The following is a 26,476-nucleotide window of genomic DNA, read 5'->3' as shown; positions in this document are numbered from 1 at the left end:
TCTTTAGAGCTGCAAACAATGTATACCTGACTTCTTCTTTGCTTTAATTTGATCTTGATGAGTAGGATAAGGCAGACCAGTGACACCACCACAAAGAAGGCCAGGAAGATGCCCATGTCAAAATATTCAGTAGGTTGCTATAAAAAGGAAACAATAAAAGACAATCGCTGTAAAATACATTAGAGCCTTAGCCTCCCACCTTTGGGTGTCAGTGATCTGTTTTGCTACTTGACAATCCATAACAATTGAACAAGGGCATCTCTTAGAACCTTACCCGAGGTGGACGATGCTGAATTCTCGCTCGGGCCCCTTTCTGCTTATTGACAATGTTCATGAGTTTAATAGCATCATTGCCTTTCATATACACAACTGGCCTCTTAAGTGGATCTTCCAAGCCTTGATTTAACTGCGGGAGAAAAAGAAAGTTTTGAATGAATCCATGGTTATACAACAGGACAAAGTACCAGGGTTTTCTCGCACCCTTAAAGGATCTGCTCTTTTTAAAGCTTCTTCTTTTATGCTCTTGTTTTTTTTTTAAAGTTAAAATAATATGCAAATGAGCCTGAAGAGCTCCAGGCTCCATTAACACCTATAGAGCCAGGAGCCCCTCAGGATAATTTGCATAGTTTTAAAAGCCTCGTTTTGTAAAAAAAAAAACTGGGGCATAAGAAGCTAAAAGAGGAGCAGATCTTGCGAGAGGGGGCACACACCAGTATGTCAGTGTGCTTGGTTTACAATCCTTCATCCTGGTGGTAGATGTCCTTTAAAACACATAAATCCATGGTGCAGGGAAATATTTACTCATTGAAATACATAAGAAATGGACAAGTCTTAAAATGGGCCCCACAAATTTGGACACAAAAAATTGGAACTCTCAAAGGTGGTATAAAATTACTGTGCACCTGATCAATCAACCTTTACCCAAAAAAGAACAAACCAAAATCCAATGACAGATGTAAGCCAAAAACCGAGCATTTAAAACTCATAAGTTAATACTGTGATGCCCTCACTATAGTTGAGGGCACACCTATATTCTCCAAACCATTGTTTCACAAAAAGAACGAAAACAATGCCAAAAGTATCAAAATGTTTCAACAATAAGCTAATATGATAAAACTAAAAATACCCATGTGAACAGGACCAATAAATCTGCCCCTTTATTGTATTTTTCACTGAAATCCTCTACACTTCTTGATGCCTCCTTCTCCATGATGCTGATGACTGCTATTATTGGTGACCTCACTGTCCCTATACTAAGATAAGTCACAGCATAAACCAGTAAAACTCTTGGGGTCCGAAAACTAAGGGATTAGCCAAATAATATGCTGTAATTTCAGCCTACAGACAATATATTTGCAATGCTCATAACAATCATTAAAAAAAACAAAATCAAAACTAGGTAGATGCAAGCAAACAAACCCCAGCAATTATCCACAACTTTAGACATACCTGCTCCACAGCATCAGGGTTGTCCGAGACATCGAAGATGACCGCTGTAGCCCCTCTTTGAACCGCCCGCTTAGCCTAGAACACAAAACAAGAAAATAAATATAACCTACATCCAACAATATACAATATCATTGTTGGTCTTGGCCACAATCATTGTCTGACAAAGCCTTTAACCCATTATTACATTTATGTGCAATGCACCTTATGAACTAATTATGGAAAATCGATATATTAACTGCAAGGGATGCATGTAAATAAACACTACATTGATCAGTTGATATTATATATTGTGTTAATCACTTTACAATAAAAAAATATGCCGGTATGGTAAACACGAACATTCCAGATGCAGTTTAACTTCTCCCCACTAGGGGTCACACAAGTACAGTTTGTAGAATATCTGTACAGATAAAACTGGGCATCTTGAATTCTGTTCACACAGTATAACATGGTTATAGCTGACTGAGTCCTGGATTGCATAGATAATACTTTACAATATTAATAAAGTTATGCACAAGTCTGCATTTTCTATTTTGGCCAAAATATGTTCTATAAGCCAGACTCTTAATTCTGAATTCTTTATCATATATCATATTTGTGGAATTTAATGTAAATCTATGCTTTGCCATGGTTTGATGTGGTTATAGTAGCAGACATGCAAGATCATATATAGTAAAAACTGTTAAATATCGTAGACACATAAATAAAATTGTAATAACTAGCCCTGATGATAGGATGTCCCCAGGATATTTTGTGTGATTTGTAACTTTTGGGATATCCCAATACTTATTTGATGTGCAACTCAAGGTCATGTTCACACACTGAGGTTTCAGCACCCAAGTCCTAAGAATCTGCTGACACTATGGCGGCAAAGCAGGAGACCTTACAATATAAGCAAACTAAAAAAAAAAACATACTAAATAAAAAATATATAAAGTGAGGGCTATAATAGAAACCTTGTAAAAAAAAAAAAAAAAAAAAAAAACACATCCCTGCATTATTGTTTAAAGACAACACGGCTCCAAAAATGTTGAGGTCGAGGCAGTTTAATGAAGGGAACATTTAAGACCTCTATTTTTAAAGTTTAGTTTTTAGATCCATGGGTCGTACATGTCTGAAATCCCTTTGAAATGTACAGTGCTTTACTTTGTACCGTGCTCTTGGTGGAGCTGTGCGAATGGTGAGAGCACCTATCAAACACATTACACACACTTCATACATGCACTCCAGCATTCCACAAGCCTCACATATCCGGAACTTTAGGGCTGCTGGCTCCGACCTTGCAGGTTCTCTTGGCAGGAGATCAAAGCAGCAGCCAGCACGGAATGCAATCTCTTGCTCTGTTCTCCTATTCTCCAGCTCTTATTCTCACTCCCCTCTCTTAGCAACCCCCTTCTGTTTCTTTAGCGCTTTATGTTACTTGCCTTATGTCAGTTTCCCTCATCAATGCCATCCTCTAGATCAGAGGTGTCAAAATTATTTTTACCGTGGCCACAGAAACCTTATGGTTGCCCTAAAAACGCTGTACTCCATTTTATTACTGTATCTACTTAAGAGGTTTAGTAGTTACATTTATATAGCATTACTAAATAATCAGCCATTTGGGGGCACCGGCAGTCACAGTGCCCCTTTCCGCAAGGCAAGCCGGCAGTCACAGTGCCCCTTTCCGCAAGGCAAGCCGGCAGTCACAGTGCCCCTTTCCGCAAGGCAAGCCGGCAGTCACAGTGCCCCTTTCCGCAAGGCAAGCCGGCAGTCACAGTGCCCCCACCATTTTCTAGATCTCTTCTTGCTGTCATTCTAAAGGAAGCTTTTATGTTTAACTTCTTCTAGATACTGGTCCATGGTCATGTGATGTCACACAGGTGCATTGCTCATTAGCATCAAGCAACTTTGATTAAAGTGTGGGTTATTAGTAGTCGTGCACCTGTTCAACATCACATGACCATGGGCCAGTGTTTATTTACAGGAAATAAATGATGAAGCTTCCTGTTGCATGAAAGCCAGCAGACAGGCAGCAAGCAGAGATCTAGGAAACTGAGAGGAGAGAAAGCATTGGAAAAATGTATAACTTTTCATTACACAAACAATATCAATTATTTGCTGGACACCCCCATTAAATTCTTTGTTCTTAAAGGTGTTGTAACGAGTTTTGAAGATGAAAATAAAATAGATTTTTTTGTTCCATCTGACAAAAGTCATTCAGTCAAGTCATTTATAAAACTGAAAACTGCGATACCACCAACAATGGGGCCACTGTATCACGTCTTGTGCAATTAGCCCCAATGTGAGAGCAGAAATTGTGCTGTTCTAGGAAGATAACAATCCTGTACAATACTTTTAAGGAATGGGGGTACAGATAAAATTACTAAGCCAATAGATCACATAGAGACTCACATTATTATACACAGAAGACAGATATTGTACTTTAGCATCCAGGCACTAAACTCCCATAGACCTCAACAGGGCCCAATATTGGCTTTGATTACTTTATACAGGTATAGTTATTACAGGCAGTCCCCGGGTTACATACAAGATAGGGACTGTAGGTTTGTTCTTAAGTTGAATTTGTATGTAAGTCGAAACTGTATATTTTATCATTGTAGTTCCCGACAATTTTTTTTTTTTGCCCCAGTGACAATTGGAGTTTCAAATTTTTTTGCTGTAATAGGACCAAGAATTATCAATAAAGCTTCATTACAGACAATTTTCAGGTGATTATTGCAATCTGGGACTATTTTAAAGCATCCAGAGAGCTTCACCAGAGGTCACAGTGGGCAGAGGGGTCCGTCTGTAACTATGGGTTGTCTGTAAGTCGGGTGTCCTTAAGTAGGGGACCGCCTGTATACTGAACGGAAATGTACAATAGTTTAACTATAGGAAGAAAACTACTACACCATTCGGAAAAATGGTGAATTGATAAGTGTGTAAGTCATTGAAGCCAAAAAAGAGTTCATGGATGGGAAGTAGTTAATAAGGAGTACTCTTCCTAGTAATCCGCCCATGTTGTCAGGCTTTAGGGGAGCCCCAGGGAAGAAAGGTGGAGCAAAGAAAAAATCTTTTGAACTCCTTTTCCACACAAGACGCTTTGCTTCTTAATTATGAATGAGTTAATAACAAGCACCAACGAGTACAGGGAGAGTCTGCGAAAGAAGGGACAGACAGAGGTGGAAGATCCTTTGTAGGAGACATGGACCCAGGCAATAAAACTGCGGACTTGATCAGAATCTCCATAGACTTGTGTTGGTAATGGTGGAGTTTACTGGAAGATGAAACATATAAGTGGAGAGAAAACCATCACATAGTATGTTATCCACTTGGGAATGTCAAGTTTGCACAGGAGCAGGGTCTCTCAGATGTTCTGATCTGTCACATCAAGAATTTATAAGACAGAAATCATCAAAGATCTATAAAAGATCAGAACATAGTGGTGAGGGTCTACTGGGAGAAACGGGTGTCAAACTCAATGATGGAAGATGGGCTAGAATGCCTTTGTTAGATGTGTGAAACAGGAACATCTCGGCACAGGCACAACACAAATTCATGTTCCCGAAAAACAGAAATCAGAAATGACAACTTAGTAACGGTCTTCCTAGGATAATCACTAGTAACTCATTGATAGATAAAGAATCAGGTTCAGATGGCAAACCCAAAAACTTCTAAAAGTGGCTACATTACCCAGTCATACCATACACCAGTACTTCCATTAAATGGTGTCCAGAACATCTCTAAATTCTCACAGGGTGTGGAAGTACAAAGCAAATACAAACCACTGAAACTTTAGAAATGTTGACTAATCATCTAAAATTTTAAGCATTTTGAAGAAGACAGAAATATGATCATGCACCAAAACTCATGGTCAAATAAGAATCTTACATAATGGCACAAAATAAAAGCATAACTCTGTGTGCCAAATATGCCTTGCACGAACAGGGCGCTAACTGAACGTCAAGGACACTCAAAGTCCATGTACCCGGCCCTGTGCACTCTTGCATCATCTTCCCTTCTTCTCAGCTTTGCATTTGCAATGATGTGCAGCGAAACCTGAGCAACACAATAGAAAAACATCCTTTAGGCTGAGGTGTGAGACCTCATACTATTGTGCAAAATGTGGGGAACTACCTCGCAGAGCAGGGAAATCAAGACAAATAAAAATTACATGTATACAGTTTAACTTCTGAAAGTGATAAAACATAGAAATTACACATTTTATGCATTGAACTCCTCCACTTTGAATGGATTATCCTCCACAGATTTGCCAGCAGCCAATCTGCTGAGATGTAGCATCAGAGTATATAGGTCGTTTAGACCCAGACTTAAAAAGGGTCTTTTTTTGGGTAAGATAAGACCATTGGAAACAGAGACCATATCTATGATCAAAATTGCCTTCTGCATAGTCTTTAGTGGTTCCTGGAGCTGGAGAAGTGTGTGTATTCTCTGAAATAAGTGGGTTCATGGGAGATGAATTATTCCTTGATGAAATAGAATAATAATAATAATAAATAATAATTTATTTATATAGCGCCTACAGATACCGCAGCGCTGCACAGAGCTTGCCAAATTAGACCCTGTCCCCATGGGGCTCACAATCTAATCAACCTACCAGTAAGTTTTGGAGTGTTTATATTGGCAGTGACTTTGCTTCCCCCACTCTTGCTAGCAATGGGAACGCTTTCCATAGTATATGGCTCTTGTTGTGTACACTAAGGTACAATGGGAGCAGAGGCCAAATATTGCTAGGAGTCCTAGATTTTAAACAGAAGACGTCTTCATGTATCAGACATGAAATATTTGGGGAGATGGTGTAAAGTGACCTTTCCAGGCACAGGGCTAGTCAATACCACGCTTTGTGTTTGTGTCCCTTGGTCATTGGCATCGTACAGTGAATACAGAGCAAAGGAATTCAGGTATGTAACACCTCCCCTGCACATTTTAACCGTGCTACATTATTGCAGATATTTCACAACGTTGCTGCCATTATAAATACCAGAGCAAAAAGATGTTTTTTTCATAATAAATTGTATCCAGATGCATCAAAGTCTGGTTCAGCTTTGTACAGCAATGAACACAACTTGTCACAGGCTGTTTATCATGATGAAGGGCAGATTATCAACTATTGACAGGGAAGACTTTATTCTCCAGTATAAGACACCCAGCACAAATAGCCAATGAAATGATTGAGCACAGCTGCAAATATCATCAGACTACCTACCCAATGTACACCACCTGCATAGATTAGCAGTAAATGTTGGATTGCTCAGAATCACCTACTGCACAGGTGTAAAACACAAGAACTTGGGTTGACCGGCCTGGCTCCAAATCTAACCACAAGGCAGATGTTGTATTTTGACACCCCTAGCCTACTGAGACCATCGACAATCTCTCTAAGGGTTTATTCAGATGTGGGTGGTCCCTAAAATAGCAGCACCACACTGTTATCTCTATGTTGTCTCTGTGTTTGTGTGGGTTTCCTCCGGTTGCCTCCCACACTCCAAAACATACTGGTAGGTCGATTAGATTTTGAGCCCCATTGGGGACAGGGACTGATTTGGTAAGCTCTGTGCGGCGCTGCGGAATCTGTGCTCTATATAAATAAAGGAATTATTATTATTTATTATCTATATCTCTATAACGCAGCACTGTGGTTAATCCAAGGAATCCGGCCCTGCAAGGTCTGAGATTCAAGGATCGACCATGGTCGAAGTAATTTGTATGGCAACATGGTTTCTCCTGCAAATACATGATTGATACACTGAATGCATTTGGTGAACACTCAGGGTCCAACAAACATATGGGGAAGATTTATCATAAATGTCTGAGAGCAGAACAGTTTTAGTTGCTCATGGAAACCAAATCAGAGCTCAGCTTTAATTTCCTAAACAGCTATTGGGAAAATAAAAGCTGAGCTCTGATTGGTCGCTATGAGTAACTAGAAAAGTTCTACTCAGACACTTGATAAATCTCCCCCATAATGTCAATTATGCTAGGGCAGCACGGTAGCTCAGTTGTTAGCACTACAGCCTTGCAACACTGGGGTTCTAGGTTCAAATCCAATCCAGGTCAACATCTGCCAAGAGTTTGTATGTTCTCTCTGTGTTTGCATGGGTTTCCTCCAGTTTCCTTCCACACTCCAAAAACACACTGGTAGGTCGATTAGATTGTGAGCCCCATTGGGGACAGGGACTGATTTGACAAGTTCTGTGCAGCGCTGTGTAATATGTAGGCGCTATATAAATAAAGGAATTATTATTATTATGATGCTCCTTGCACTCCAATGTGCAAAGGTCCTTTATTTTATTTTACCAGTGTCATATTTCTTGCCAGAATAACCCATTTTCACACCCAAAGACTATACAGGCGGTCCCCTACTTAAGAACACCTGACTTACATATGACCCCTACTTGGGAATTTACTGTACTTTATTCCCAGGCTACAATAAACATCTATAACAGTTATCAAAGGTGTCTGTAATTAAGCTTTAGTGTTAATCCTGGTTCTTAGGACAATCCAACATTTTTAAAATCCAATTGTCACAGAGACCAAAAATTTTTTGACTGGGGCTACAATAATAAAGTATACAGTTCCGACTTACATACAAACTCAACTTAAGAACAAACCTACAGACCCTATCTTGTATGTAACCCGGGGACTGCCTGTACCCTCATTACCACCATTCATTGATTAGTCGAACTCAAGCACACAAGACCCAATCCTAACTCCTTATATATCACACACCGAAGCCTATTAAGTCACTTGGGTTTATATGAAAATTATTTTTTGTGTGAGAATAAAGCAGGAATGGCTGAATACACAAACATGCATCTGGTTGCAGACCCCTCTAGACACGATTTCCAAGCTTTGAGGCAACGATCCCTGGTGTATGAAGAAACTACAAGACCACAGGAGACTTTAGAAAACTGGAACACTTTACCATTCACTCTACTTTAATGTTGCCAATGCTTTGAGCTAGTAACTGGAAAAACTGGAGGACTAAGTGAAGAAAACTTAATCCACCAGGTTTATTTCTTGCAATTTTTTTTGATCTAAAATCAATAGCACAGAAATAAAAAGTCACATACTACAAATGGACTATGGAGTGATAATATGTAGATTGAAGAGCTTTTATGAATCTTTCCTGAACTACATAAACACCTTGTTCCTGATCTTATAGGTGCCACCGTCTCTTGACTTTGTCACAGAGCTCAGGCAGTTTCTTTCCCAAGTTCCTCAGGCGACCCCAGCATTGTGGGTGAGATGGGAGCGGTGAGAACACAGAGCAGGAGACAAGAGAACCCTGTTGGTTCTTGCAGCATTAACGGATGAGATTAATGATTAACAGATCAGAGGCAGTGGGTGGTTAATGTACAATTCACAGGTCATTCTGGCGGCGCTGATGAAAGGGAAGGAAGCAGGCAGCACTCCCAACCTCTTCTGCTGCAAAACATAAAGGAGAAATAAAAAGCAACGCGGAGGAGGGGGGCCGGGACATGGGGGTCAGTCACTACAGGATGCAGACCTGGTTTCCCTGTTACTGTAGAATGATCAGCATAGTGTTCTTCTGTTAACATGTTCTATAAATCCTTTAAAAAGAAAAAAAAGTGCACTACTGCAGTGAAGAAGATCAGAATGAAGATGTAGTTGACCATGAGCCCTGCCATTCCAAAAACAGAGATTGGGCTCCCATAGATAATGACGGAGCCCGTTTTCCTGGAGAGTTACCTGCATGAGCATGTGGCCCACACTTATCAAAACTAGTGCAGTTTAACTGCGGAGTGTGCAAATTGCGCCAGATTCATCAAAACTGGAGCACATTCATTAAATCTGGCGCCCCCTGTACTGCTCGGGAAGTGTGCACTTTGTTACTGACGTGTGACACAATTCTGCAGCATGAACAAACTCTGACTTAGCACTAACGTGGTGCAAATTTTTTCTGTCTTTTTGGACACAGAGCAGCCGTTACGCAAAACTGATGCACACACTTTGAAAAGAACGTGCAAACTGCTTGTACATGTATTTATAGTGTTCTTTTCAGAAAACTAGTGCAAACACTGTAATAAACGTGGCCCACTGTTTTTAGTTTGGAGTGCAGTAGAAGGGCATCGGATATTCCGGAGGAAAAATAGAAAAATCTGACAAATAGGTGCCAAGAGGAAAGAAGCAGCTGAAATGGTGGTGACGTACACTAAGGGTTAAAGGGGTTATCCGGGTTTAAAAAAATTTTTATGGCCGGGCTGGGGAGGGCTAGTTAAACATAATAAACATGGACTTACCTCCTCCGGCACCGCTGATGTCCCGCGCCGCGGTCCCTTCGATCCGTGCCCCTGTTTGTTTACAGGGGCACGGAAGCCGCGCACAATCCGGTCCGCGATGTGGACGGCTCCTCCCATCCGTCCCTATCTCTCAGCGTTGTAAGCGCTGGGAGATGGTGCGCATGGGAGCATCCGGCCGGCCGGAAGCTCCCTGTGCGCCGGTGTAATGAAACCGGCGCACAGAGAAGACCGGCCGCGGCGCGGGACATCGGCAGCACTGGAGGAGGTAAGTACTTGTTTATCATGTTTAACAAGCCCTCTCCAGCCCGGCCATAAAAATTTTTTTAAACCCGGATAACCCCTTTAATTTTTCTAGACCAGGATATCATCCATTATTCCTAGAGATTTTTATGAATAAGCACTGTGCTTCATGAGTGCATCTCCACTGAAAAATAGACAATTGTGATTAGGGACTGGAGTTATAAAATTGTTCCTTTTGTTTTACAATTGAAGCCACAAATAAATTCAAGGTGGAAAGTTTGGCTACAAAAACATTTTTTATGTTAAAGGTTCTTCTAAGAAAACATTTCCACACCACACTATGTTTACCTGCACACGAATATGTGCAATATCAGAGGGCAAACCCATGGTCCATTGTTGCGATCAGTGTGTGATTGGCCTTTAAGGTCTGCTCACACAAGGAACACGGCAGGGATAGGACTTGCTCTATAATTTTCGGTACGAGCAGTCAGCTCATACACGTGGTCACATCCCATCAGACAGAATTCATAGATGGGGGACACTCAAAAGGTAAATAAATCAAGAGAGAAAAAAAAATCTCTGCTATCCTAATAGTTTGATAAAATTTGGTGAAGCGTGTATTAGGCAGTGTAGCTCACAGAGACTGAATACACTGAGCAGCAAACCTTCAGCTGTGTGAAACTGTGGTATTTACAGGATTTAAGCAATAGGTGGAAACAAGTATAATTCCCTTTATTATGGCAAAAATATGGCAAATTAAGGGGGCAGTAAATCAAATGAGACATAATACATACGACATGTACTACATACATAATACATACTATAAAACCGGTAAAACTATTATGCGTTGCACAGTTTATTCATTTCAGTGTAGAATACATGCAAAATGCGCTGTCTGCATGAAGATATCTCTGCTTGGGACAGAGGCCGTGGATTTTTATTTGGAACAAATGGCCAAGGACAGCTTCCCAGGGACCATGGTTACAATCGCAGAAGATACTCCAGTAAGAAGCCCAGCAGCTTAGACAACACATAGTGGAAGGAATGTAAAGACGAGCCAAGAGGGAAATAGGCCTTGTGTGATCACCCGCTGTTCTCCCACCGAGACAGCTCTCAAATTCTTCTCTTTTAAATTACTTTACTTTTTCCCTTTCATCCCAATCAAAGACATTCTATGAAATCCTAAAGCCATCTCAAAACATAATGCTCTGAAGCGACACGGAAATCTGCTCCGTCTGCATTTTGAAAATAAAAATTCTCAGTAAGAAAACCACATTACTGGGGCTTATCCCAACTCTACACATCAGCACTGGGCTCCTGCCAGGTTACTGATTCCACTTAAAGGAAACCTACCGCCTGGCAGGTTCATCTAACCCATACTAGAATAGCCCTTTTTAGGGATAAACCTTTAGCCCCCCCCCCGCCGTTATAATTTTTTAATTACCCCAATATGAAAATTTACCAAAGAAGTTACTGGGGCGTGGAGTAGCCGGAGCTGATGGTACACGATGCGGCTACTCCATGCCCCAGTAGCCTATTGCGATCTGCCTACCAGCTCCTAGTAGCTGTGCACACTCGCCCGTGAAGCGCAAGTTCAGCACATGCGCAGTAGATCCAGCATCGGAGCAAAGACTGCACAGCCGCCAGCCTACACTCTCCGTATAATCCAGCTTCCAGGAGCTGCGTGCTGAAGATGGTTTGGTCAGTGGTTTGCAAGAGGCTACTGGGGTGTGCCAGTAGCCTCTTTGGTAAATTTGCATATAAAGAAAAAAATTCTAAATCATATGGGGGACTAAAGGATTAGCCCTAAAAAGGGCTATCCTACTATAGATTAGATGAACCTGCCACCGGATCTACCTTGTATAGAAAGAAAAGCCAGTGTGATTGTATATAGAGATATCTACTGTATTTCGGTGCTTGAGTATTTGTGAGGATTATTGTAACAGGGGAAAATGTGAGCTGAGGCTAGGCACACACCACATTTTCAGTATAAACGAAGTATAGATGCCAGGGAATCTCCCAATTTATAGCTTAGCCTATAAATAGACTTATACTGACCAGTATATGTTGTATAATGTGCTATAAATATGATGCAAGCTCAGTGGAGGCTACTGAAGTATATAGGGGAGGTAAAAAAGCAGCAATACTGCGTCACAACTGGCCTATGCTGAACGACATATTGGGCAGGAGGAAAGTGACATCACTGGAGAGACATCGACTGCAGCCAATCACGATCACTGACTGCGGCCAATAGTCACTCTTCCTCCCCGCCTTCAGGGGGAGGAGGCGGCACCGGACAAAATATCCCGCTGTATAGCAGACACAGGTACAAGTCTGTGCTGTATGTTGAAAGGACACATCAGAAATCCTCCTGACTTATCCTCAAATCATATGGCGAATAGGCATATTCATATAACTTGACTGGAGCTCATTTATATAACAGAAGTGCAATTACCCTGCAGCCCCCTCTCTCTGCTCTGATCAGACACCATCCGGATTGATTGCCATTTCTTAATCCCACAGTGATTCCGCACAGCTTCACATGGGCAGCTAGACGCTGTATTTTCCATAACTGCTAGGAGGACAGTGTGACTATCCTCTCTTTATTATACTACAAAAATATAAAAGACCACGGGTATACTCTCCAGGAATACTCTCAAGTGATGCATCATCCAGAGGGCCTGGTGCCCATTCTACAGTTCATTACCATGGGGCCCCATGACCCATGCAATGTGGGGTTACACTTACTAATGCACCACTTGGTAGTCTACCAGTGTTGGTTAATAGTCAACGTTAGAAGAAGGAAGGGAGCATGCAGGTATGCTAGTAAATACATGAAAGGGAATACGAGGGATATGTGTTCCTCACATAGTCAACTCCCGTATCTAAGCTTACAGTGGATTATGAACAGGGGAGAATTTTTTTAAATTCTTTCTTGGGGGTCACCCATGTATTTAGATAAACACTCTAATCTCCCTTTCTTTTACATATTCACAACTTGTGTGTGCAGGTGGCAATAACACTAGAGGCTTCTTAAGATACTGTAAAGACATGTAACTGAAGCCTCTTTATTCTGCTAAAGAAAATCCTAATCTGTTTTCTTTTGGCTGTGTCTTCTTGACCGAATGTTTACTTGTATGTGGCTCTCCCTGTTACACCTGGGCCTGTAGGGATAAGAGCGGAGCAGCTCCCTTATTCCAAGCCGCCGAGGACACAGCCACTTGTTTGATTAAACTACAATGCAAAACAATAAAGTCAATGGAATGTGTTTAGGTGATAGAAGGCAAACCATGCATGGGGCAGCAGAAAAGGAAGCTTTTGTCAGGGGGTGAAATCACAGAACTTTTCATAGAAGGTTACAAAATGTTGGTGTTCTTGAAGCAATATCTTGTCTGAACTGGCACCCTGGTACTTGAATAAACTCAATCTCGTCTGTATATGTAAAACTGGATGGAGTAAAATCCAAGCTATTTTATTTAAAACATGATAGGGATACTAAAGAAATAAATAGTCTAAATAACCGCCTTATAGTGGAGATGGTATGTGGCCATGCATTTGGTTGGCCAGTCACACATGATCATGTTTTAAACACACCTTAGGGTACATGCACACACACTTATGCCACGCTAGAGCGCGCATACCCCTCCCCTGTCCATAGACAACAGCGACGAGCCACTCACATGCCAGTGTGGACACCCCATCAAATAGTAACCTCTATTACAGAGGGCCAAATATCAGACTAGGCTGATTGAAGCAGATTCTACTGGAGAAGGCATCTTTTAAATCACATGAGTTTATCATATATTCCCACACAATTATCAATATATTTCCATCCACAATCCTGCCACTCTATTCTTTCAGGTCCAGCAATGAAGTCCGGACACACTGTCGCAAATTGCTGGTCCACTACAGTAAACGATTGATGGCATAACATTGTCCACACACCCAATGTATTAGTCCTGATAAAAACCCATTTAATGGTCCTTAATTACACAACATACACAAAACTGTGTGAGTACAATCTACAGATGGAAATGAAAGCAATGTAAAAAATTACTAAAAATTGCAACATTTGTATTCTGTTAATATGAAGCAGCAGGGCAAATGTTCTCAATCATGCGCTTATTCCAAATGACCAGTCTCCAATAGGCAGTAGAAATTTTAAAATCAACTTCAAAGGCCCTTATCAAGACACAAAAAAAATCTCTTAATCTCCTCAGATGCTGCCGAGGTCTAGTGAGGATTAGCACTCTAACTTTTTTACATCTTGGGTTAACAGGCTGGGAAAAAACATGAAACATAATCAAGAAATAAAGCGATTTAAAAAAATAATGTGATTTTTAAAAATGAAAAGTTTCTTAAAGGGGTTGCCACTCTTTTAACACAAGTTGTTCATGTGCCATTAATGTTCATCAAGTGATTCAGCAGTCCTGCTACTTACTTTAGTGCTGTCTGCAAATTCTCTGTGGATCTTTGTTTACATGTCTGATGAATAGGAGGAGATGTTGTCACTCACCCTGATCTCCCTCCTATATATGCAGAGGGCAGCATGGTGACAACAGAGAAAATATGAGGCTCTCAGAGGCGGCAAAGGTACAGTTACATACACATGGAGAAACATGTTTAATGGAAGAAAATTGTTGAAAAGAGGCCAACCCCTTTAATAACCAACCAAAAGGTAAGACATTGACCTAAAAAACACACACAGTCTCCTGTTCCCCCAAATTTTCCCTAGTTTGTCATACCAAACAGCCCCCTCATGGTTATTTTATAAAAAGCCCCACCTTACCATCTATGGATTAATTAGATACATCCCCCTACAACCCCATGGTTTCCTTATGCAGGTACTTATGTGGGCCCCCTCTAGCAAGCTCTGGGTGCTGGCACTTGCCCGGGTATGCCTAGTGCTGGCACCACCCCCACTTCCCCCGACTGTATTGTATACAACCATTTTACATGGATCACTGGATAAAATCTACAGTATAATATCTGAAAACGTTCCTGTAGTGCCCACCTCTCCGAGTAATCAGGAACATGTACAACTAAAAGGGGATCATCAGTAAAATCATCACCATGTAAAATTGCAAGACACTGTCGGGAAGCAGCCCTAGAGACCTGGATAACCATACCTGTATGTGTGCTATTAGCAGTAGCAGGATCGTTTGTGGCTGGACATGGGGCACAGTCTGGTGTACAGTTATGTAAAGGCAATTGCATGGGTCCAAACTAATGTGTTAAGTCAAATGTACATAAAGGTATTATTGCATAAAATGCTCTTAAACAGGTCATGGGTCCGGGCCCTACTGCATTTAGATAAAAAAAAAAACATACATGCAAAGCAAAAACCAAACAAAATGATACTAAATTAAAATAGCATAGGGTACGGTCCACATATAAACACAGACTAACAAAAGCCAGGTATAAACCCATTCCCTTGAACAACAGAATAAGATTTATATACCGAGCTCTATAGGAAAAATGTCAGCTTCATTGTATTTCATAGAAAGGAGGCGTCTGAAACATTAAAAGACTCTCTTAGATGTTTCGGCGGCTAGGAGGTTATTTGAGGCCTAGGACGTATACAATTACACAGAGCCCTAAGGCCTTAGGTTTCTCACATTGCCTGATAACTATTTCTGCGCAGGAGAGATACAGGACAGAGCGTCTATCCCTTTCCTTCCTCAGCACGGTTTTTTATCTCGCTCTGTCCTTCAGGGCCTGACCTTTTGTACATTACAAGGCAGAAGCAGCCCTGGTTATTCCAAAAGAACAGGCTGCATCCTCAAATCAGGGAGAAAAAATGCACTGTGAATCTTAGTTAGAAGAGTTTCTAAACCTGAATTTTTAGCCTACATATTTTAAAGAAAAAAAAAAAATCAAACTGACTTGTTATCTATTGCCTCCAGCCTTCTAAAATCAACATTTTAAATTATGCTAATGAGCCTCAATGGGTCCTGGAAGTGTTACACTGTGCAGACGCACTTCCCCTACCAATCTGGAAGGGGTTATACTGAGTTAACAGGTTATCCCCTATGCACAGAATAGGGGATAAGAAGCTGATTAGTGAGAGTCCAACTGCTCGGATCACCACTGACCATAAGAATGGGAGCTCCATCAATCTGGAGAACTGGGGTCCTGTTTCCACTGATGGAGCGGCAGGACAAACATGAATCCTGCAGCTCCATACAATAGTATGGGAGTGTCCAGCATGTTTAATTTGGTGCAAACCCTTTAAGAGAAATCAATTTTTTTTTTTTTTTTTTTTTTAAATATACCTTTAAGGGCAAGATACTGTATGTATTTGTCTTTAGAAGCTCAAATATCTCAAGGAGCCGAGTCTGCTATAGTATTGACATACCAAAAACTTTCACAGAGAGGAATGTAATTTATGAGCTGGGTTATTTCAGGAGTCATATCCTTCATTCGTGGAGATCACTAATTTCTCACCCTTTTTAAAGTCTCGGCAGAACAATTTTGTTGATTCTAGAATAAGCAGCTATAACTGTGCACTCCGGCCTGATGGCAGCTTTATTCACAACTGCAAGATCAATAATATCATTTGCTAGACATTTCATCTCAATCCCATTAATGCTTTTAACTAAGGCTGTTAACATTTACTGAGATTTCCTAAGCTTGGAACCAGATAAAAGGCGACATAGGTTACAATGTCCAGAGCGGATGAATATGCAATAAAGATAAGTGCTCCAGAGATGGCACCGGCACACATTTTCCAGTGGCGTTCCTGGGAGCCTTTCTTTCAGATTCCCGCCGTCTCAGACACACCTGAGAGAATACTTGGGGGAGGCTGTGGTTACATATATAAACACTTAATTCCTCTTTGACAAGTCTGGACACTGCTTTTCTTTTCGAATAGGCAAAAGGAACATGGAGGGGCCTCTCGACCCCCCTCTTTCCCTGTTCCCACCCACCGCTTCTCACTGAACTTCAAAGAGCTTGATAACTCTGCAGAGGCAGGTGTCCTAGCTGCAGGGTGAAGCAGGACTAGGAGAGAACAGAGACTGGATTCTGAGCTGCAACCGTACCTAAAGCACCAAATAATAAAAACAGACCACTGTAAAGGGTGTGCATGGGAATAACTCAAAATTATCAGATGATACATCCAAGTAAATACTCAGAGAAAGATCATCTATAACTTTTCTGATGGGGACTATAATAATAATACATTTTTATTTATATAGTACCATCGTATTCTGCAGCTCTTTACAGACCATGAGGGACACATACGGCCAGAATAAGCCACTACAGATAAATACCAGAGGAAAACAAGAACACTGGTTTGTTTCCTAAATAAATGTATAACATTTAAAGAGGACCTGTCCACTCAATAAAACAGAGAATACGTCATCACTGTGCTGTCCCTGACAGGTTGAGTATCCCCAAGCTGCTGTAGTCATCCAGCTCAGGTTGATTAGTCCAGTCTGGACAGTTCAGGAAGCTCTGTGTAATGTGTTTATGTAGGCAGCCAGCAGCACCCAGTTTTTCCAAGGTCCTGAATTTTATAATTTTGTTTTTGAGCAAAACCACTCAGTTCAGCGATTAAACAAGATATGTTTCTGCACCCGTGTCGCTAAAGCATTCTCAAGGTATGTTTGGTTCACAATGCATAAAAACAAATGTTAGATTTCTTTTAAAAGGAAACATCTCACTAGCCCTCCCCAGTTATCACACTGTTAAATTTCTAGCTTTATACCAAAAAGCTGTAAAACACTGAGGCAGGTAGCAGTCAGATTGACGCAACTAGCTTCAAGCGGTCCGGCGTATTCATGAGGGGATAGCTTTTATGAGATTGTGGACTTTAAGAGACACAGATTTTGCTGAAGCGGTGGCTGCCAAGACCATCTAATCAGTGTGGACCACACCAAGCGCACCCAAAGATCTAATATTTATTACCTATCCACTAATATTTGTAAAATGAACATTAAAAAAGACCCCAGGCAATCCTTAAAGTAGCCTTTAAATGGTAATTAATACACAGTTCATTCAAAGTCAATGGCACCCTACACATATGTCTAGCAAATGCATTGGGAGCCCATCTGCTGCAATGCAATGTCTACAGAGCCTTAAAAGGAAATGTGAAAGGAGAACAAAGACTCGGACAAGGCCAAACCCTATGAACTCAGGACTATCACAAAAAGAACCATAATAAAGTTATCCAGGTTTGCCTTATTCTTTCACAGCATTGCTGCCACAGACACTTCACTGTTCCCCAAGGTCTATTAGTTTAAATGATGATTAGAACAGATTCGATAGAGTAATGCTCAGATAATAGGATTTCCATATACAGATCAATTAGTTTACCGATTGCTTTGAGGTTTCCATGATAGCAGAAACTAAGTAGTGTCAACAAATATGACAGCAGATAGGAGACCAAGAGAAATAAAATATAAAGTGCATTAGAAACTGAAGTTTTCAGCTCTTGCAAGGGGTCTCTGGGGATAGGCGCACTTTCACCCTGAAGAGCTTTCTGTTCTCTGCACTGAGCTACTCCACAGTCCCTCCCCTCGGCTATGAGTAGGAGCTGTAGCAGGATTTTGGTTGACTACTTACAGCAGTCACTCATAGCAGAGGAAAGGAGATGGCGATCAGATCCTTGCAGAGAGCAAAAAGCTCTTCAGATACAAAGACCTGCCCAGAGCACTTGTAGGAGCTGCAAACCTGGACTTTAAAGTATATTTTCAGTAAAATATCCAAATATTGGTTTGAAACATGCACTGAAAACACATGTCTGCTAGCACTTTGTATTTCACATATATTTCAAAGTGACTAAATGCAAGAAACTAGCTCAATATTTTTGTCTTGGCTAAACTCCCATATAAACCCAGAAGAAAGTAAGAAAAGGCATGAACATCAGATTTTAATTGATTAAAGAAGTGTGGAAACCAAAAATAAATGTTCTTCCCTGCCAAAAGTCTAACACCAGCGTAATTACACATGATAAATAGTACAAAATGATGATGTGTCCATGTACACATAACACACCAACTATGAAGATATAATGAATGCAGGGAGCTTTGTCATAGGGACCTTCTAGTGATCATATCATATAGGCAGCATCCGCCGTATACATGTAGTTATCACAACCACCTTTCTTCTCACAATGCACTGCTGACAGTGAGCAATGAGCAAACCCTCCAAATAAAGGCACTGTTCGCATTAAGGCTTCTTTTTACAAGAAATCGATGACGTTTTGCCAAATCACACATTTGGCAGATGCAAAACGGTAATACCCACCCCCCCAGCTGGAGCAGGATTTGTCACCCAAACGGCTTATAAAGCATTGCATGCTATGACAAATCTGAATGATGCTTGTAGGTGTGTGAACAGAGTCTTGTTAACCGCATGCATTACGAACTGAAATTAAAAAGTGCCTAAAAAAAAAAAAAAGCTTCATGCCCAACAAGTTACAAAACACATTTTATGAACTTTTTACATTATAAACAAAAAGTAGCTAGGAAGACATTATCTCCAAAAAGGGCCGGACATACTCCACAGAACTGGAACCAGTCAGGATTGTATCCTTAAGGCTATATTCACACTGCCATATGGGGGACGTATATACCTCCCCCATAGACGGCAATGGGAGCACGGCATCATACGGGAGTGGTATGGTGCAGCACACGTGCGGCGCCGTACCGTTCTGTAGCCGGGAGAAAGATAGGACATGTCCCATCTTTCCCCAGAATACGGCAGTGTACACCATATATCACTATGGAGAGGGGCGGGGGTGAGCAGCACTCACCCCCTCCTCCTCTCCCCATCGGCGACCTGTGTGCCTGCCGTGGCACACTTTAGTGTGAATATAGACCAAAGTGGTTGTCGACGGGCATACATTTTATTTCCACCGTTGGGCCCAGGTTGTATAAAAATAAAGAACTTCTATTTAATTTGGAGTAGTCCGGCGCAGTACTACAGAGGTAAGGTCCGAGTTTAGTAAAAGTTCATTATAAATTGGACAACAGTGGGGCAATTTTGAAAAATAGTGAACCCAGACAAAACCTTTAAAATCCAACAAAATCCAAGCCTCTAATATGACTTACTATAGACATGGGGAGAAGTTGTATATCGATTCATGACATGCAGACAATGGAGAGCGAGATAAATTTATTTTATTTAGATTTTGAAGAATCTTGCTTAAAACCAAAAAAAGAGTATGACTGAGATGACCATGTTCCTTACCTTTCCCAACACAGTCAGACATGGTTTTGGATCCATTTCAGGCTGTTCAAGTTTCACCACTCCAACCCAGCCATACTCATACAAATCTTCCTCATCGTTGTTATTGCAAAGTCCCAAAGGATGCATCTATGGGAAAGAATGGGGTCAGCATTAGCAGGTGAAAAATCATAAAGATGCATCAAGAGAGAAGTCAGTTCCACAATGTAAAACACAGCAAGGAAAAAGCAAATATTAGCTATGAATAATATTATTAGTAATTATTTTTTATTAATTTATATAGTGCACACAGATTATGCAGCGCTGCACAGCGCTTGCCAAAAATCGGTCCCTGTCCAATTGAGGCTCACAATCTAATCAACCTCCAGTATGTTTTGGAGTGTGGGAGGAAACTGGAGGACCTGGAGGAAACCCACTTTTTAATACACCCTAAAGAGGTCTGGATTATACACCTATGTAGCAAGCCAGAGGTGACCTTACTTAAATATTATTGAATCAATCTGATCAATCTTTTGTCTACTTTGTTTCTTTACAAGATTTAATTTTGGGATGAACGGACCAATTTCACCCATGGATATTTTAGATGGGATAAATGAAGAAAACCTTCCACCAAAGCAAAGCCATTAGTTCAGGATGTACCAAGCCTAATATAAAAAGTGATCATCTCTGCTTATACAACAAGAATTTTTTTTCTAGTGGTTAAGAAGCTTTACATAAAAAAGGATTTTCTTTAGCAATATTTGGGGTGCGTAAGATCAGAAAAGAAAAAAGGGGAGAGGGGTGGGCAATCTTAAAAGGAACCTTAAAAGTTTCTTTGAAATGTTTGATCCTTTAATCCGATTAGCTTGATAAAGACAAAACAAAGGGGGAAAAAAGGGAGTTTTGTGTATGGGGACGTTGGCAGGGAGAGTGCACAGGGTGAGGAGCAGAAACCGAGGCAAATTATTGTCCTCAAATCTTTCTCATGGGTCACAAATTCATATGACAAGATCCACTTTCATTTAAAATCCCCTTTATCCCCCATTTATCAGTGCAGACAGCTCCGCTATTGATCCAAACATTCTCACCCTAATAAAAATCATACATAAACTTCATAACTGCATAGACCCCTAATATTGTAATGAAGTGCCCTGTACATTCACTAGTAAAAACATAGAAGAACATAGAAAATGGACTCTGTTTTGCTTATTGATGTATTGGTAAGGAGGATTTAGTTCAGGATAAAAGCAGATATCACCTGCACAATTTTATTATAAACCGCCACTAACTCTCTAACCCAAACACAAAGCTACATCCTGCTGTGTACAGATTATTTACCGTATTTTTCGGACTATAAGGCGCACAAAAAATCTTGATTTTCTCAGAAATCAAAAGGTGCACCTTATAGTCCAGTGCGCCTTATATATGAACCATACTTACAGACAACAGCTGCCTTGAACTGTGCACAGGTCTGCCACCTGCTGGTCATTCATCCTTATAATCAGGTGCACCTTCTAATCTAGTGCGCCTTATATATGAACCTAGACATTTTAGCAGGCATTTATTGAAGGTGCGCCTTACACTCCGGTGTGCCTTATAGTCCAAAAAATATGGTAAGTCAAAGGAGTACGAGCAAGCCATTTCAAAGTATAAATGGAATAAGATAGCAGTGTTGTGTTTTGTTCAGGAGAGTTGTGTACTATACCTTTGTATGTGGTGTTAGTAGCAGCAGGATGGTGAAAAAAATGCATAGCTGTAGCTGGACTAGGAGCACTGTGTTGCACTGGTGTGTGAAATCTCTTCACGCAACACAGTATAGCCCCTCCCTCCTGCTATAAGTCACTACTGTAGCGGCATCCTGTTTAATGGTAAAGCAGTTACTCATGAGAAGGAGCTGTGCTCTGTTCAGTGAAGTAATCTCATACACCCATGCAATACAGTGCTCCAAGTCCAGCTAGAATCCTGGAATATAAATGTATTTTTAGATATAAAAAGGTATAACAACACAGCTTTGTATGGAAAATCTTCTGGTAAACTCCCTTTAACCTTTACCCATCCCAAAAAACGAATGTATAAAATCTATTTCCTATTGCTTATTCAGTTGCTGCTTGTTGTATCTAAATCCAGGGATTCAACAAGCACATTCTCTATTTTGTGCTTCAACCAAAAAAAAAAAAAAAAAAAAAAAATCTTAGCGTTAGATCAGTAATACAAGGATAATTCAATATTATAATGTCCCTATCAGACCGGTAATAGAAGAATCACTTGGTGATATAATGTTCCTATTAGATCAGTAATGATAGAGATTCATTTCACCGCATACAAAAGCAAGTTATTTTATGACACATAAAAGGAGGTGCCCACATTCAGTCAATGGAAAGTTTCTGAAAAGACATTTCACACAAGTATAAAAGTTCATATCGCTAGGTTCAGAGCGTAAATATTTTGCCCAGTTCCTTTTCATCTAAATATCACACTCCTACAGAACAGCCCCGGTCATCTTTTCACACCCAACAAAGACACGGTCAACAAACAGAAAATGACACTTGCAGGAAATCATTTTAAATTACATTTGCAGACATTCCTATAGCGTCTAGGTAAATACTAGACTAGAAGAGCTTCCCCAAAAGGGGTCACAAAAGTGAAATACAGGCAGTTCCCCCCAGGTTAAGTACAAGATAGGTTTGTTAAGTTGAATTTGTATGCAAGTCGAAACTGTATATTTTATAATTGTTCTTTTATTTTTTTGCCCCAGTGACAATTGGTGTTTCAACATTTTTTGCTGTAATTGGACCAAGGATTATCAATAAAGCTTCATTACAGACACCTTACAGCTGATCATTGCAGTCTGGGGCTATAGTAAAGCATTCAGAGAGCTTCACCAGATGTCACAGGGGTCCGTCTTCAACTAGGGGTCTTCTCCAAGTCGGGTTTCCTTAAGTAGGAGAATTTAAAAATGGTCTAAATTTTATAGTTAGGGCAGTACAGTAATAGCAGTATCTCGTTCTAGTAGTGACAAGCGCCTCCCACCCATAATAAGGAGAGGTGCTGATCAAGTGCTTCAACCAATCAGAGAGTTGCACACCATTTAGGCAGATGAGATATTTCTGGTAATTCATATCCAAAAATGAATCTGTCCATAAAATATTATATACGAGCACAAATCTCTGTATAGCAAACTTACAGAGCCGTACACAGCCTGTCCCCTTATTCAGTCTATACCATTCAACACAATCTCCAATCCCAACACCAGACCTTGCTCTTCACACAACCACCTCCAGAATTATGTCAGATTGTCTCCCACCTCCCAAACCGTTAAACCCATCTGTTTATGATTGCCTACAACACGCAATTACCCCCCTCCCCCCAATTCTTTTCTCCCACCTCTAGAGTCTATCTATACCCGATATAGACTTGAAGCCTTCAGAACAGGGTCCTCTCTCCACTTGTTTCAGATTTCTGTCGTTTTTGATCTTCTGTATTTTGATCTCCCTTACTAAATGTACAGCATCAAGGAACCATAATCACTATATAATAACAATATTAAATAATGTACTAAGTGGCGAGTAACCAGACTGGTCAGGCCACCTAAAAAGTATGTGCTGGCACTGCCAACACTGGGCCTTTATGTGGCATCCAAAGCACTCAAGGACAGGTACAATAATTACCATTGTCTCACGGAGCTTGGAACTGGGCAACACTAAAGAGAAGCATTCTTGTGTTCTACCCAGTAAAGTTGGCTCTTTATTTTGTCCTCTGCCAGCACTTGTCTTTCAGCGTACGACAAAACATTTCCTATTTGTCACAATGGGCAGCGTTTGCCCTATTGTTTTAGATTAAACCTGTTATGGTACAAGGATTATGGGGAATTTTAATTACAAAGCTGGGCTTTTCCATAATTGTAATTACAGGTGCAAGTGGACTAGCAATCTCATTCTGATCCACACATAGAAGAATAAATCCACTACTGTGAACCGAGATTCTATTTTTTTAAAGGTCAGAAATAATGAAGGATTGAATGAATCCACCCATTGGTTTGAAAGAAGTCACCTACTGCAATTTGGATGTGCAGTTTTCTTTAACCCTTAAAAATCCCCAAATCCTGTTTCAGTGCATGTCCCTTTAAAAGACGCACAAGTACAATAATAATAATAATAATAATAACAACTTTTAGAACTTTGAATAATCACATGTACAGTATCACTGCCCGGCCATGCAATGAGATGATATAAATAAGTGACAAGGTCATGTACAATTACAACTAAAATTTTAAAATATATATCTATCATGACCACCTTAGTTTTAAGAATCCGGAATTAAAAGGGAACCTGTCAGGGCAATTTAGGACACTAAACAACTCACAGGTCTTTATGTACGGATGGCTTAGTGTCCCAATTCACCCGGTTGGTTTTTTTAAGAATATGGAAGAGGGGGAAAAAAAATGTATACCTGCCTTATGTCATCATTTACTTGGCGCCTGCGCGTATTACACCATATTTTGGTGCATGTGCAGTGGAACCGGAACACACATCACGCATGACACAGGATCTGAAGATGTGAGTCAGACGTGCCTCATCTAGGAGTTGTTTTTTTTTAAACATAAAAAGATACCAAAAAGGTTGATATGGTACCTAAACCACGGGGGTCCATAGAGACCTGTAACTGGTTTAGGGTCCAAAATCGACCTGACAGGTCTACTCTAAGGAGTGGTTGGATTTGCAGTTGTCGGCTTTAGTGTTTTGCATGGCATAAAACCAAAACCAAAAGAAATGAATGGAATGAGGCGCTGCCAGCTGCAGCTAACAAGTGTCATTGTGGGCACTGTGCGTGGAAGGCGGACTGCGAGGGATGATGTGACACACAATGATGGTTAACACATAAAATCAATATTTACAGAAAACTACAGCTTAGTTGCATTTGGCTCCCACCTCTTATGTGGCAAAGGTGCCCTGAAAGAAAGTTCATCTGAATTCCTAACTTCTAAATAGGCAAAACATTATGTCCACACGTCCCACACAAGGCAATTGCAAACTCCTTACAAACAAGTTTTCTCATATCTGTATTGTTTGGGTCTGACAACAGAGAGTTGTCCAATGCAGGAACCCATCAACATCGATACATACATAAATGTATAGAAAAGATAAGTTACAACCAAGATCTATTCCGATGCAACCTATTGAAGGTTCATTGGTTTTCCTTTATAGTGTCATTCACTATAAACAAGTAAATGTGGTTGCCGGGCCTGAACCCTAATAGCCATGTCGAGGCCGACATACCAGAACGTGCATATGTACAAAGACATCTAGATAAGTAAAACACAAGCTGTACAGTCTCCCGGGAGGAAATCATTTTCATCTCCGCTAAACAAAAGATTGCTTATTCAATGAGTGACTTGTAATTAACTGCTTTAAAAAGGCTCAAGCCCAATAACCAAGGAAAAAAGAAATCATATAACAATATGACCTGGCACTAAAGCCAAACTTTGATCACTCTAAAACAAATGTCAGCAGATAAATGATGTCATGGCAAACTAATACAACATGAACAGGCTTTACCAGGACTCTGAGGTTTGCTAGGAACAGTACATACACCCACTGTCTCATTATTTTGGTAACATGGTGCCGGAGAAAATAAATCTCTGGGATCATTACTACGGGCATTGACATGTACATCTCATCTATTAATGACAAACCCATGAAGAAGATCAGTAAATTTACTAAAAGAGAACCTGCATACTGTTCCCACTGGAAGGTCCAAACACACTACAGAAGGCAGGAATCTGGCGACCCAGTTTCTTGGGCTTTCCCTTTGTAGATTTAGGTCATTCCAACCTTACAACATGTAATGGTGTATGGTGGTTTCCATACATTCATCTAACTACAGATGTTGGAGGAAAGAAGGATTGGGCTGTAAAAATTCAACATGCTTGATCCTATGATGTGAACATCTATATACATATGGCGGGAGGAATAGTGGTCTGCCGGATGAGCCAGCTGGGCCAAAACTAATGTGGTTATCCTGCCACCCATCAGTTGTGATATGATAATGCATGGACCTTCATCTATATATTTTTTTGCAGGATTACTCATTATTCCGATGGTTGCTAGCTATCTTTCATTCCCTACACTTCCTTATAGTGCCAGAAGACACACAAATATACAATTTGACAATAAAGGGAAAGAGAAATTGAAACAACAGCAAAACACTGGGAATATTTGACTATACTTGACATGTTACCACTCACAATATAGGGGCCTAAATCAGATAAAGATTATTATTTCAAGACCCCACATATTGCAATCTTCCACACACTGATAATCACAATAGTTTCTTCCACTTCTTTAAAC

General features: G+C 40.5%; 1 protein-coding gene across 1 annotated transcript in view; it reads right to left on the bottom strand.

The window, feature by feature from the left end:
• The window catches only part of ZNRF3 (zinc and ring finger 3), an 83,649-nt gene that overhangs the window by 5,650 nt on the left and 51,523 nt on the right, over window positions 1–26,476 (bottom strand). Inside the window, exons 2-5 of the mRNA XM_072142211.1 lie at window positions 20,154–20,279; window positions 1,450–1,524; window positions 275–406; window positions 27–137 (exon numbers count right to left, since the gene is read on the bottom strand). Coding sequence (XP_071998312.1) covers window positions 27–137; window positions 275–406; window positions 1,450–1,524; window positions 20,154–20,279 — 444 coding nt within the window. The remainder of the gene's footprint in view (window positions 1–26; window positions 138–274; window positions 407–1,449; window positions 1,525–20,153; window positions 20,280–26,476) is intronic.

This window comes from Engystomops pustulosus, chromosome 1, assembly GCF_040894005.1.
Source record: "Engystomops pustulosus chromosome 1, aEngPut4.maternal, whole genome shotgun sequence".
Classification (NCBI taxonomy): Eukaryota; Metazoa; Chordata; class Amphibia; order Anura; family Leptodactylidae; genus Engystomops; species Engystomops pustulosus.
The sequence above is the reverse complement of the archived record's forward strand: the minus strand, read 5'-3'. Positions and strand labels throughout refer to the sequence as shown.